The 13,732-nt window shown below is 46.0% G+C and overlaps 1 protein-coding gene across 1 annotated transcript in view; it reads left to right on the top strand.

The window, feature by feature from the left end:
- MSRA (methionine sulfoxide reductase A) overlaps positions 1 to 13,732 on the top strand; it is a 1,022,917-nt gene that overhangs the window by 537,736 nt on the left and 471,449 nt on the right. Inside the window, exon 5 of the mRNA XM_086927997.1 lies at positions 9,876 to 9,982. Coding sequence (XP_086784123.1) covers positions 9,876 to 9,982 — 107 coding nt within the window. The remainder of the gene's footprint in view (positions 1 to 9,875; positions 9,983 to 13,732) is intronic.

Raw genomic sequence — 13,732 nt, 5'->3', positions numbered from 1 at the left:
GGTATGAGATCTCCACTACTGGAAAACTGTAGCTGAATGCCTGTTTGGGGCAATATCTTGCCTGAGAATATGAAATGAAATCAAGAATCTTTGAGGATTAAGAAATTTCTACAAATTTTTGGAGTGCATGTATTGCCTAAAGTGATCACTTCAGAAACACTACAGAAAGAAAAAATAAGTAAATGAAGAAATGCTGAGGTTATTACAACAAGGGGTGGTGAGGGACAGAGTCTCTGAATTAAGCAGAAAGCTCTCACCCAGTCAAGAGATCAGGGCTAGATCCAACACCGTTTTTTAGCTCACTGCACCATCCCAGTTTCAGAACCTGGCTGTATGCAAATTAGTCTGTTCCTGTCCCAGTGCATGATGGGAACAGGGCAAACCAAACTACAAAAGCCAATTCTTACACTGGGAAGGAAACAAGCTCCCGGGGACCGGTTTCTGGCATTACAGCCGTCTTCGGCCCGGTTTGCTTGAATCCTGATGGTGCAATGAGCAAGGGTCTCACATCTGAGAATACCCTTCCACGCTTAGGGTGGACAAAAATATTTACAACAAGGGGTGGTGAGGGACAGAGTCTCTGAATTAAGCAGAAAGCTCTCACCCAGTCAAGAGATCAGGGCTAGATCCAACACCGTTTTTTAGCTCACTGCACCATCCCAGTTTCAGAACCTGGCTGTATGCAAATTAGTCTGTTCCTGTCCCAGTGCATGATGGGAACAGGGCAAACCAAACTACAAAAGCCAATTCTTACACTGGGAAGGAAACAAGCTCCCGGGGACCGGTTTCTGGCAATACAGCCAGGTTCTGAGCTGGGATGGTGCAGTGAGATAAATAACGGTGATGGATCAAGCCCTGATCTTTGGACTGGGTAAGAGTGGTCTGCTTAATTCTGACACTCTGTTCATCACCACCCCCCTTTTCTGAATCATTTTTGGCCACTATAGGTGTGGCAGGGTATACTCAGACATGAGTCCCTTTCTCACTGCACCATCAGGATTCAAGCAAGCCGGGCCGAAGACGGCTGAAATGCCAGAAACCGGTCCCCGGTAGCTTATCTCCTTTCTGGTTAAGAATTGGCTTGGTAGTTTAGTCTGCCCTGTTCCCATGATGCACTGGGCCAGGGACAGACTGATTTGCATATAGCCAGGTTCTGAGCTGGGATGGTGCAGTGAGATAAATAACGGTGATGGATCAAGCCCTGATCTTTGGACTGGGTAAGAGTGGTCTGCTTAATTCAGACACTCTGTTCATCACCACCCCCTTTTCTGAATCGTTTTTGGCCACTATAGGTGTGGCAGGGTATACTCAGACATGAGTCCCTTTCTCACTGCACCATCAGGATTCAAGCAAGCCGGGCCGAAGACGGCTGAAATGCCAGAAACCGGTCCCCGGTAGCTTATCTCCTTTCTGGTTAAGAATTGGCTTGGTAGTTTAGTCTGCCCTGTTCCCATGATGCACTGGGCCAGGGACAGACTGATTTGCATATAGCCAGGTTCTGAGATGGGATGGTGCAGTGAGATAAATAACGGTGATGGATCAAGCCCTGATCTTTGGACTGGGTAAGAGTGGTCTGCTTAATTCAGACACTCTGTTCATCACCACCCCCTTTTCTGAATCGTTTTTGGCCACTATAGGTGTGGCAGGGTATACTCAGACATGAGTCCCTTTCTCACTGCACCATCAGGATTCAAGCAAGCCGGGCCGAAGACGGCTAAAATGCCAGAAACCGGTCCCCGGTAGCTTATCTCCTTTCTGGTTAAGAATTGGCTTGGTAGTTTAGTCTGCCCTGTTCCCATGATGCACTGGGCCAGGGACAGACTGATTTGCATATAGCCAGGTTCTGAGCTGGGATGGTGCAGTGAGATAAATAACGGTGATGGATCAAGCCCTGATCTTTGGACTGGGTAAGAGTGGTCTGCTTAATTCAGACACTCTGTTCATCACCACCCCCTTTTCTGAATCGTTTTTGGCCACTATAGGTGTGGCAGGGTATACTCAGACATGAGTCCCTTTCTCACTGCACCATCAGGATTCAAGCAAGCCGGGCCGAAGACGGCTGAAATGCCAGAAACCGGTCCCCGGTAGCTTATCTCCTTTCTGGTTAAGAATTGGCTTGGTAGTTTAGTCTGCCCTGTTCCCATGATGCACTGGGCCAGGGACAGACTGATTTGCATATAGCCAGGTTCTGAGCTGGGATGGTGCAGTGAGATAAATAACGGTGATGGATCAAGCCCTGATCTTTGGACTGGGTAAGAGTGGTCTGCTTAATTCAGACACTCTGTTCATCACCACCCCCTTTTCTGAATCGTTTTTGGCCACTATAGGTGTGGCAGGGTATACTCAGACATGAGTCCCTTTCTCACTGCACCATCAGGATTCAAGCAAGCCGGGCCGAAGATGGCTGAAATGCCAGAAACCGGTCCCTGGTAGCTTATCTCCTTTCTGGTTAAGAATTGGCTTGGTAGTTTAGTCTGCCCTGTTCCCATGATGCACTGGGCCAGGGACAGACTGATTTGCATATAGCCAGGTTCTGAGCTGGGATGGTGCAGTGAGATAAATAACGGTGATGGATCAAGCCCTGATCTTTGGACTGGGTAAGAGTGGTCTGCTTAATTCAGACACTCTGTTCATCACCACCCCCTTTTCTGAATCGTTTTTGGCCACTATAGGTGTGGCAGGGTATACTCAGACATGAGTCCCTTTCTCACTGCACCATCAGGATTCAAGCAAGCCGGGCCGAAGACGGCTGAAATGCCAGAAACCGGTCCCCGGTAGCTTATCTCCTTTCTGGTTAAGAATTGGCTTGGTAGTTTAGTCTGCCCTGTTCCCATGATGCACTGGGCCAGGGACAGACTGATTTGCATATAGCCAGGTTCTGAGCTGGGATGGTGCAGTGAGATAAATAACGGTGATGGATCAAGCCCTGATCTTTGGACTGGGTAAGAGTGGTCTGCTTAATTCAGACACTCTGTTCATCACCACCCCCTTTTCTGAATCGTTTTTGGCCACTATAGGTGTGGCAGGGTATACTCAGACATGAGTCCCTTTCTCACTGCACCATCAGGATTCAAGCAAGCCGGGCCGAAGACGGCTGAAATGCCAGAAACCGGTCCCCGGTAGCTTATCTCCTTTCTGGTTAAGAATTGGCTTGGTAGTTTAGTCTGCCCTGTTCCCATGATGCACTGGGCCAGGGACAGACTGATTTGCATATAGCCAGGTTCTGAGCTGGGATGGTGCAGTGAGATAAATAACGGTGATGGATCAAGCCCTGATCTTTGGACTGGGTAAGAGTGGTCTGCTTAATTCAGACACTCTGTTCATCACCGCCCCCTTTTCTGAATCGTTTTTGGCCACTATAGGTGTGGCAGGGTATACTCAGACATGAGTCCCTTTCTCACTGCACCATCAGGATTCAAGCAAGCCGGGCCGAAGACGGCTGAAATGCCAGAAACCGGTCCCCGGTAGCTTATCTCCTTTCTGGTTAAGAATTGGCTTGGTAGTTTAGTCTGCCCTGTTCCCATGATGCACTGGGCCAGGGACAGACTGATTTGCATATAGCCAGGTTCTGAGCTGGGATGGTGCAGTGAGATAAATAACGGTGATGGATCAAGCCCTGATCTTTGGACTGGGTAAGAGTGGTCTGCTTAATTCAGACACTCTGTTCATCACCACCCCCTTTTCTGAATCGTTTTTGGCCACTATAGGTGTGGCAGGGTATACTCAGACATGAGTCCCTTTCTCACTGCACCATCAGGATTCAAGCAAGCCGGGCCGAAGACGGTTGAAATGCCAGAAACCGGTCCCCGGTAGCTTATCTCCTTTCTGGTTAAGAATTGGCTTGGTAGTTTAGTCTGCCCTGTTCCCATGATGCACTGGGCCAGGGACAGACTGATTTGCATATAGCCAGGTTCTGAGCTGGGATGGTGCAGTGAGATAAATAACGGTGATGGATCAAGCCCTGATCTTTGGACTGGGTAAGAGTGGTCTGCTTAATTCAGACACTCTGTTCATCACCACCCCCTTTTCTGAATCGTTTTTGGCCACTATAGGTGTGGCAGGGTATACTCAGACATGAGTCCCTTTCTCACTGCACCATCAGGATTCAAGCAAGCCGGGCCGAAACGGCTGAAATGCCAGAAACCGGTCCCCGGTAGCTTATCTCCTTTCTGGTTAAGAATTGGCTTGGTAGTTTAGTCTGCCCTGTTCCCATGATGCACTGGGCCAGGGACAGACTGATTTGCATATAGCCAGGTTCTGAGCTGGGATGGTGCAGTGAGATAAATAACGGTGATGGATCAAGCCCTGATCTTTGGACTGGGTAAGAGTGGTCTGCTTAATTCAGACACTCTGTTCATCACCACCCCCTTTTCTGAATCGTTATTACTCAAGCTGAAGACCATCAATGGAGATTGTTACCGAAAACTTGAATAACAGAATTTTCATTGAGTCCAACCATTGTAAGTCTCCTATATTCATTGTTTCAAAGAGTGTCTCAAACAGCCAAACTCTGGTCTCTGTTAACTCCTCTAAGCTTTGGGTTCTAACTTTATCCCACAGAATTTAAAGATGGCTGTTTGGTTTTGCCAAGAGAACTGGTGATGCACAAGTATGTTTATTAATTTTTGTTTATTTAAGAAGTTTTATATAGCGCTAGCCTGACCGGAGGGTATCGGAGCGCTTCACATCAGTTACATAGCAGAGGAAAAGATAGCAGCACAAAATACAATAAGGCAAAACAGTTCAGATAATAATAATCATAGTGACAATGAGGTAGGAGGTCCATATCAAGGTCCTGTTAACATCGAATCCGGGATGAGGGAAGTGTGAATCTGAAGGCTCCAGCTCCTCCTATCTGTTTGTTAGGGATCCGTCAAGGAAAAGGATTTTGAGCTGACTTTTGAATTTAGCGAAGGAGGGAGTAGTTCTGATGTGAGGGGGAATAGAGTTCCAGATTTTGGGAGCGTTGCCTGCAAAGGCCCTGGCGGCGGTTTTCTGTTTTCGTGATTTTTGCGTGATAAGAAATAGGGTGTTGGAGCTTCTGAGAGTCCTGTTCTGGCCAGCTTTTTTGAGTTTGGCCGCCAGATATTCGGGTTTGCCTGTGTGAAGGGCTTTGTGGGTGAGGCAGGCTGTTCTGAAGTTCGCCCGCAGTTCTATTGGTAGCCACTTGAGTTCTTTGAGAGCAGGAGAGATATGATCAAATTTCTTTATTCCAGTGACCATTCTGGCAGCCGCATTGAGAGTTGTTTTCAGGGGAGCAAGATGTGTTTTAGCTATTCCAGAGAGGACTGCGTTTCCATAGTCTAATCTTGACAGCACCAATGCTTGGGTGGCTTGTTTAAGATCTTTGGGTGGGATAAAAGGTTTTATTTTGTTTTGAAGCTTCAGGTTGAGGAAGGCGCTCTTCGCTGAGAACTTAATGTGCTTGGTCATGTCCAGTTTTGAGACTAGTGTAATGCCTAAAGATTTAACAGAATCAGCCAGGGTGAGGTTCCCGTTGAGCGCATCAATAGCTTTTATCCACTCGACCATTTGTGGGTTTTCTTCTTTGTTCGAAATGAGGAGGGGTTCGGTTTTGCCCGGATTTAGTTTTAAGTGATTACTGGACAGCCACAGTTACACTTCTCTTAGGGCCAGATGTAGGAAGTCTATTACCGGTCGGTAACGACCGAAATTAACGAATTTCGGCCGTTACTGACCGGTAAAAGGCTTTTCTGATGTAGGTGGCCAATTTACAGAATCGGGAAATACCGAATCGGTACTGAGGAGCACCCTCCATGCAACAGCAGTGCTCATCAAAACTCATCACAAGTACAATGGAATCACACTGAACATCAAAGAACCCTGGTGGTTCTACTGCCTGCCTATATCATACTCTAGAGCTGCTGCGTCATCTGCAATGCAGTCAGTGCTAGCAACCAATCAATATAGGCGACATGCTTAAGACTTCTGGTGGAGCACAAATGTAGAAGTTGCGTCGCCTGAATGAAAAAAAAGGAATGCGCTAAAGGAAAAGATGAGAGGATTGGGAGCGCAATCCCAGTCACGGTTGACCAGGCTCCATCTCTTCACCAAGAGCTGAAAGCCCATCTCTTCAGCTGTACCTCATCACAAGGCAACTCCTCCTGGCACCTCCCTCGCTGCCCCAACCCCTGTAAGCCTCAACTCTGCTGCAAACCTTTGCTCTTATTGCTGTATCGCTGCTCCCTCCTCCTACAAGTCATTTTTGGCAGGTTTAAGGAAGAAATAAGCCTCATTTCGCTTAAGAGATCAGCTGGTAACTTCCTTGGCTCCTCTAGTTGTTATCACAGTCCCATTTTGGTTTAGAATTTTTTGTGATTTAATGTGTATCTGTTTCTAAACATACCTCAAAATGTGCAAGGTATTCTTTCAGCCAACAGAAGTTGTGAAAGGTGTTTTATTTCTGGAAGGGGTGCTAAGAAAACTATTGCATTTATAACACCAGAGGCTTACAAAACTGGTGTAAATGGAAGAGGAAGGTGTTGCAAGTGTTGTGTCACGATTATTACACCTGGCCCTTTTTCTACCAGTGGTGTGTTGTCATTAATACCTACACTTTGGAAAACAGATGAGACTGTGAAAGCTCAAGCAATAGCTTTTTAAAAATACAGTGTTTTGAAATCAGGATTCGCCACTTCTATATTTACCCAACATATATTTTCATATAATCCACATTACATAACACGTTGTTGCCAAGCAACTGAAATTTACATGTTGGGCCATGCTTGTGCAAATCAATGTGGCTCAATAAAACGTTATGTAGAGCAGTGGTTTTTAATCTGGGTTCTGTGGACCGCTGGGGGTCCGCGACACCTACCCAGGGGGTCTGCAACTGTTAAAAAAATTAAGTCGTATTAGCAGCTTAATAAAGTATGTGCGCATAAAAAAGAAACGTTCTGTAAATGAGAAGGGATTTGAAATTGGAAGCTAACAATTAGTTGGTATTCTTACATTGAATCGGATCAGCTGCTCAATCACAGCAAAGAGTAAAGTATGCACAATTGCTGACCTCAATAAAAGCACTAGTGTGCACCGACAAAAAAACAGCACACATCAGGAGCAAAAAAAGACGAAGAGCCCCATTATGATAGCGGGCGGTCGGACCGCCTCCCTCTACATTGGTGGTTAGGAGACCACCCGACAAGCAGGCAACAGTCTGACCGCCAAATTATGATGCGGCCGCCGGGCTGGCAGTCACAAAGTGCTCATTTCCACGGCGGCCGGCATGTGCTGAAGCACAGGAAAAGGCCTGCAGCACAAACCGCCTTGTGAAAGCACTTTGTCCACATCCATGCACTGTGTATGCAGTGCGTAGCACATGGTGCATGGATGTGTGTTGGGGCACTACATGTGCCCACAGGGCCACTTTGCAGTGGCGCACGAGGGATAGGGGCCCTATTTGGGGCCCGAAAGTCTCTTTCCCACAGCCTTTTCATGGCGGTCGGACCGTCATGAAAAGGCTGTCAGAAAGTGCCATCGTAAACCCAACGTCACCGCCCCCATTCGAGATCACGAATCCGACTGCCGCCCTTTCGGGATCACTGATCATGGCGGAGGCGGTGGTCCGGCCACCGACAAACAAAGGTCCAACTGCCAGCGTTATAATGCGGCAGGCGGACCGACGGCCTGTTGGTGGCGGTCTCACTGACATCATAATGAGGTCCAAAGTAACTTGCTTGTTATAGAAATAGGTCCAAATATTAAATCCTCCAACCAAACCATTAAAATAAAAAAAAATGCATGTCTTTTGTTTGTATATTAAACAAATTATTTTACATTTTATGTATCTTTTAAAAGTATAGTCTAGCCAATAGAAAGTATTATGGGCCCCAGAATGAAATGGTATTCCCACTCGTGTAAGTGAAAGAGGCACCAGACGTCAAAAAGATGCCAGACATCGGAAAGGTGTAGCAGGGAATAATTCTTTACTGTACCGCTTTCTTCCCGAAGCCTGGCCCCGGTGTCATTTACACAAAAGAGGGCCTTCTGGTCAACCTTGTAATCGTCTCTAATTAAAAGGCACACAACGGCGTTGGGGCGTAAACATTACCAAGGATTAAGGGTTCTGCATAAAGGGGATCGCTAAATGCCCTATATCTTCCCCATCAGTCGGCCAACTCCTTCAAATGACAGGTGACTTTTGATTAGGATGCTGTCAGCCTTGATCCTCTCGTGAACCCGGAATGAACTACCCGAGTGAACCCATAGCAGTCCAGGAAGAGGACTTTGTTTCCTAACAGGTCGAAATCTTGGAGGAACATAATGTCAGTCTGTAATCTCTTGGAGGTGCAAAGACTGCAGTTTCTTACCCTTATCGAGAAGACCATTCACCTTTCTGGATAAGATATGAAGAACAGTGATGTGTGCTCCACCTGTGTGGTCAGCCATCTGGGTAAGAGGTAAGGTCAGTGTCTACGGGGGCAGTTATGATAATGGGTGTATGCATCAGCACCATCAACAAGAACAAATACCAACAATATCCCGATTCCTCGAACTCGATACTTTGAGGTCATGAAGCATCTGTTGGGGGACCAACGGCAAACTGGTGCCAATGGAGCACCAGTGGGTGTCACCTCCTAACTGAACCCTTCCCCAGCTGTTTAGTGGAGGCACTTGCAGCCCAGTTGGCTGAGTCCCACTCTATGGGCGACGCAGGTCTTGCAAGCTGCAAGTAGGGGTAGTGGGCCGCCGTCCATGCGCCCCACCATTAGCCTGACGAGGGCAATTGATAAGTTCATGCATCCAAGATCTGGAACCACAGTGCCCAATAATTTAACATTCAGGGTGCAGATCCCTCCGGGCCTGCAGGGCCTTGGGGGACCCCCTGAACATGCCTAGGGGGTCAGGGTGTTTCTACCCTGCCCCCTTTGCACACTTGTTTTTCAGTTTTCTTGTGCCTCGGTTCTACCGAGACACAAGATGGCTGCCAACACTTCCTGGTTTGGAGTGTTGACAGACAGTTGACAGTCAATTCGCATGCAGCTCGTGCTCGTAAGGGTACGCGCATGAAGCTCGCAGGATACGCGTACCCTACCTCGTCCATAGATATATCTATAATTTAACTTTTTATTTTCTCAGGAACTACTGCACGGATTTACACTATTTAACAAGAAGTGTGATCTGTGAACCAAACTCTACCTTTTTGCCAAATTTGGTGTAATTCCGTTCAGCAGTTTGGGCTGTAGCCGCGGCTAATGGTCCCAATTGAAAATTGCATGGGGAAAACACGTTTTGGGATGCCCCTTTTTTCTCGGCCCCTGCTTGATGAATCACCCCAAAACTTTCAGGATAGGAGCGGAGCGGGCCATCTTCTTGGAGAATTTCGCGAACAATCGTCGACCGGCGCCAAAGTTATTCCAAATAGAATGTTGCGGATTTCCTATGGAAACTAGGTCCTAACTATAACTACCTACTAGCGACCAACAGTAGGTAATATATAGATATCAGTAGCAGTGCATGGAAATCTATAATATAGCAGTACAGGAATGCATGGAAATCTTTGATTTGCAAATATTTCTATGTGTATTCTTGGAGAGTTTTGAAAATCTTCTAAAAGTTGAAGATCTCTGTAAATCATAGAAGGAAATGTTCAAAGCATACATCTGCAATTTTTTTTAAAGAAACTGTTAATGAATCAGAAACACTTTGTCTTTTAAGTCAGAAATCCAGCTAGTAATTTTGTATTAAACCTTTCGAATGATGATTAAAAAAATGTATAACAAAAGCATTCTATTCTGAATATTTTTTTCTTCTGAATTATATTTATATATTTAGGATTCAAGGAAACATACAGTTTAGGAATTATATTTTTTTGACTCTGCGATAATATCAGGCACTGTCTTCTTCCTTTCCAGGAATGGGGCAAGGTAACGACAGAGGTACAATGTATCGTTCAGCCATCTACACTTACACAAAAGAGCAAATGGAAGCCGCTCTGAGATCTAAAGAGGATTATCAAAAGGTAAGGTCAACTCAAGTGCCCAGTGTCTGGTTCCCTGGTCTGTGAACTGGGTTGCATTGGGGTGATGTCTATCAGTTGAAAAGGATGCCCAATGAGGTGTAGACTTGCATCCTCCTCAAGAGAGGGTCGAGGGATCTCGAAACAATATGGTGCGTATAACACCTGTTCTATGATCTCAGGGTTATATTTGTCCTTCTGACAATGTTGACTTGGTGCTACTGGGCTGCTCATCCTCAGCATGCACCTCCTGCAGTTTGTCAGTGTTCTTCACCTGACCAGGAGGTTAGACATATTTAAAGGGAAAGCTAAGTATTCGATTCAGTGCACCCCCTAGTCAATACCACGCTTTCAAAGTAGCTTATGTCAGTTTTATTATGGACTACATTATGTGCCATGAATACACTTCACAGTTCAGTGATAGTAGACCAGAGGAAGGTAAGTAATGTAATACTCTTCGTGAAATATACCTACCACAGTGTCAGTCTACATGCATGGTTAAGATCACCGCTCTCAAATTCAAGCATGACACTGAACTCTTACCGTGTAGGCAACACCGCTTTTCACCCTCTTCTTGTTGCACATGGATACTCTGGCTGTCGACCCGTCATCCTAAATTGAGCACTACAACCCAACACTAGTGAGGGCAACGTGTTGGATGAATATTAAGTTGCAAGAAATAGATATCACACTAGATACAACTGTACAATTCATTTTAATACGTTAAATCATCTATTTAGTTCGTGGCAAATAAAAATAAAATAATAAATTAAAAAACAAAATCATCTATTTGAACACTATAATGAGTGCCTTAATTAATTTACACTATAAGATTCCAAACGTATTGGATTTTCAGTGCTTGTTTACTTTAGAGATACCAGGGCCACGCCAGGCTTCTATCTAAAATGTGTGAATAATTCTGTTTAAAGATGAGGCACAACGATGATTAAAAAATAACAGCTTCTAATGTAATATGATGAACACATTTCTTGTATCTTTGGATTTACTGGTTGATTTTGTATGTTTAGCTTTTCTACAATGTTTCTGTTGCATTTTTAAACTGAGAGTCAATCCCTCGCTTGAATCCTGCGTTGGCTCTTGGAGGCAATTCAAACGACTTACTTGCCAGTGACTCACATCTATCTCTGAAGTTTTGGGGATTCCCATATTTAAGGGTGTTGCTGACTGCAGGGATGCCAGCACATTCCTGTGCAAATTCAGAACACTTCTTTTACTATTTTGTCCATTGTCATTCGCATTTCGGAATATCTGGACACTTCATGAAGAGTGGACAGCTCCTCCAGTATGTGAACAATACCTGGGGGTGATCAAAGGTTGAAAAAAACAGTAAGATATTTCCATTTCCATAACCTTTGTGATTCTCAAAATCAAAGGGTGTCTGCGTTTCCTACTCACAAGAGAGGGGTTGCAAATCACTATGAATTGCAATTAAGAGTGTGCGTGACATTCCCAATTTCCATTGATATTTATCAATGATTAGTAACTGCAGTGGTGGGCGCAAGCCATTGAAAAGTTAACAACACTTCAAAAGGGATTGTAATTGGTTTGCAGTGGAGACTTTGTCCCCTGCGAACTGCTGCTGCAAGGCAATGCGGACGGTCTAGGCGCTGCTGAGCAGGGAAAGAAACCCCTAAGAAGCATGATTTGTTTCATCCGAGGCCTGTTGCCTAGATGGAAAATAAGGTGCATTGGTGGAGGAGGTCTGCGGGCATTAGGGAAGCTCGGAAAAGGTCAGAAGAAAGTGACTGGGTTTTAGAGATGATGGCTATAAAGCAAGCCACGGTGGAAAAACAGGGTGCATTAATTAAAATTCGATCGTAACCCTGAAGAGGAAAGGCAGCTCTGGAGCCTGCGATAGTGAAGGTGGAGGGTCTCATAACAGATGCAAAGGGTGCACCTCTTCATACAGCTCAAGACCTGTTGACTTCTCACCAGGGTGCAACTACAGACTTGGTGCACAGTGGCACTGAGGCACTTGAACCGTGAATAGAGTGCTACAGATAAAGGTTCTGGGACTCCCTATTGTGGATGACGTAGAAGATGTATGTGTGACCTTTCATGAACATTTGACCCTTACATAGTATGCTGGCCCTGGATTAGTGAAAAGAGATACAGGCTTCCCTCCAGAATATCCAACGGTGAGACCTCAGAGAGAGTGGGACTATCATTGGGGTGTCGGCTGATTGAGATCTGGTGCAAGGCGGCCTCACTGGAACACCTATCCAGACTTCAGTAATGAGACGGTTGCAGGAGATTCCTAAAGATTTGGCCTCTGAAAAAATCTTAGCATTCATTGGGATCTCAATATGACTCAGAATACCACATGGAGTTTTAGCCAGGGCTACAGCAGCTTGCTCTTTTTCTGATTTTGCTTTTATTTAGCTCAGAAATACTAAAAGCTTTTGAAACCCGCACTAACATCACTCTGCACCTCAAAGAGCTCCACGGGCCCCCTAATTCACAAGCAAGCACTTTGCAAACTCCTCTCTCATGGTTTTGTGATGGATCAAGGCATGCCTCAACAACGCATGCCTGAACCATTCACTCTTAACCACGACCGCGTCTTTACCACGCATCCATTTACCATGTGATTTTGTGGTAAAGACATGATTGGCAAAGGAACATGTGTGATAAAGGTCACACTCCTGCCCCTCTGCCCTGAGCCCTTAAAGTCAGCCCTCCTGCGGCCTATTCTACCCGCCCCAGCCCTATAAACGTCCTGATCCCCTATCCTGAACCTTAATACTTGAACCCTAAAAACTACTCCGACCACAGCCCCCCTCCCTAAGCACTAAAACCATCCCCCACCCCCTAAAATCTACCCTCACTTCCCTCCTGCCCCAGCCCAACTGCCCCCTCTTCCTGAAAACTGCCCCTTTCCTGTCCCCTGCACTGACCCCTAAAACTCAGCCCCCTAAAAACAACTCTGACCCCAGCTCCTCTCCCTGAGCCCTAAAACCAGCCTCCACCTCTTAAAATCTACCTCATCTACCCCCTGCCCCAGCCCAACTGCCTGTAAACTGCCTTGAGTCTTAAAACTCCCAATCCCCCCAACCTCCAGACCTCAAAACTGCCCCCCACCCAATCAAACTACCCTCCACCCCGTCTCCTGCTCTGAGCCCTAAAACTCCCGACCCGCCAGCCCTGAAAACTACCCCAAACCTCCCAGCCCCCAAAACGACCCCACAACCCAAAAATACTACACCCCACCCTGCCGCCTGCCTGAGCCCTAAAATTCCTGGCCCCCTCCAAGCCCTGAAAACTACACCCAACACTGACAAACTACCCCCACCAGGTTTGCGTTTCTGCCGACGCTCAATATTGTTGTCTAACCTCTTTAGTATCACATAATTTTAAGTGCAGTAACACTGAGTAGGAACCTCTCAATAACAGCCTAAGGATCTACTGGCATAGAGTCACTGGACACCAGTGAACCCTCCATTTTAATCAGCAAAGGCAACAGAATGAGAGGAAGGACGTTAACACACAATATTTGAAAGAATATTGCATATCAGGAATATACTATTCCCATATGTTAAATCCTTCCGGTGTTGACTTTTACCCACCCCCACCCCCCCCCCCCCATCCTTTTCAGGGCCTAAGTGCAGTGGTTTTGATACTATAGGTCTGATTATGAGTGGCTCGTAATATTCCGAATCCACGCCTACACGCCTGTTTACCCATGGGTCATAATTACACGTTTGAAGGTACTTAACACACCCAATCGGATGC

This window comes from Lissotriton vulgaris, chromosome 6 (assembly GCF_964263255.1).
Source record: "Lissotriton vulgaris chromosome 6, aLisVul1.2, whole genome shotgun sequence".
Classification (NCBI taxonomy): Eukaryota; Metazoa; Chordata; class Amphibia; order Caudata; family Salamandridae; genus Lissotriton; species Lissotriton vulgaris.
This window is presented reverse-complemented; position numbering and strand designations above follow the sequence as displayed.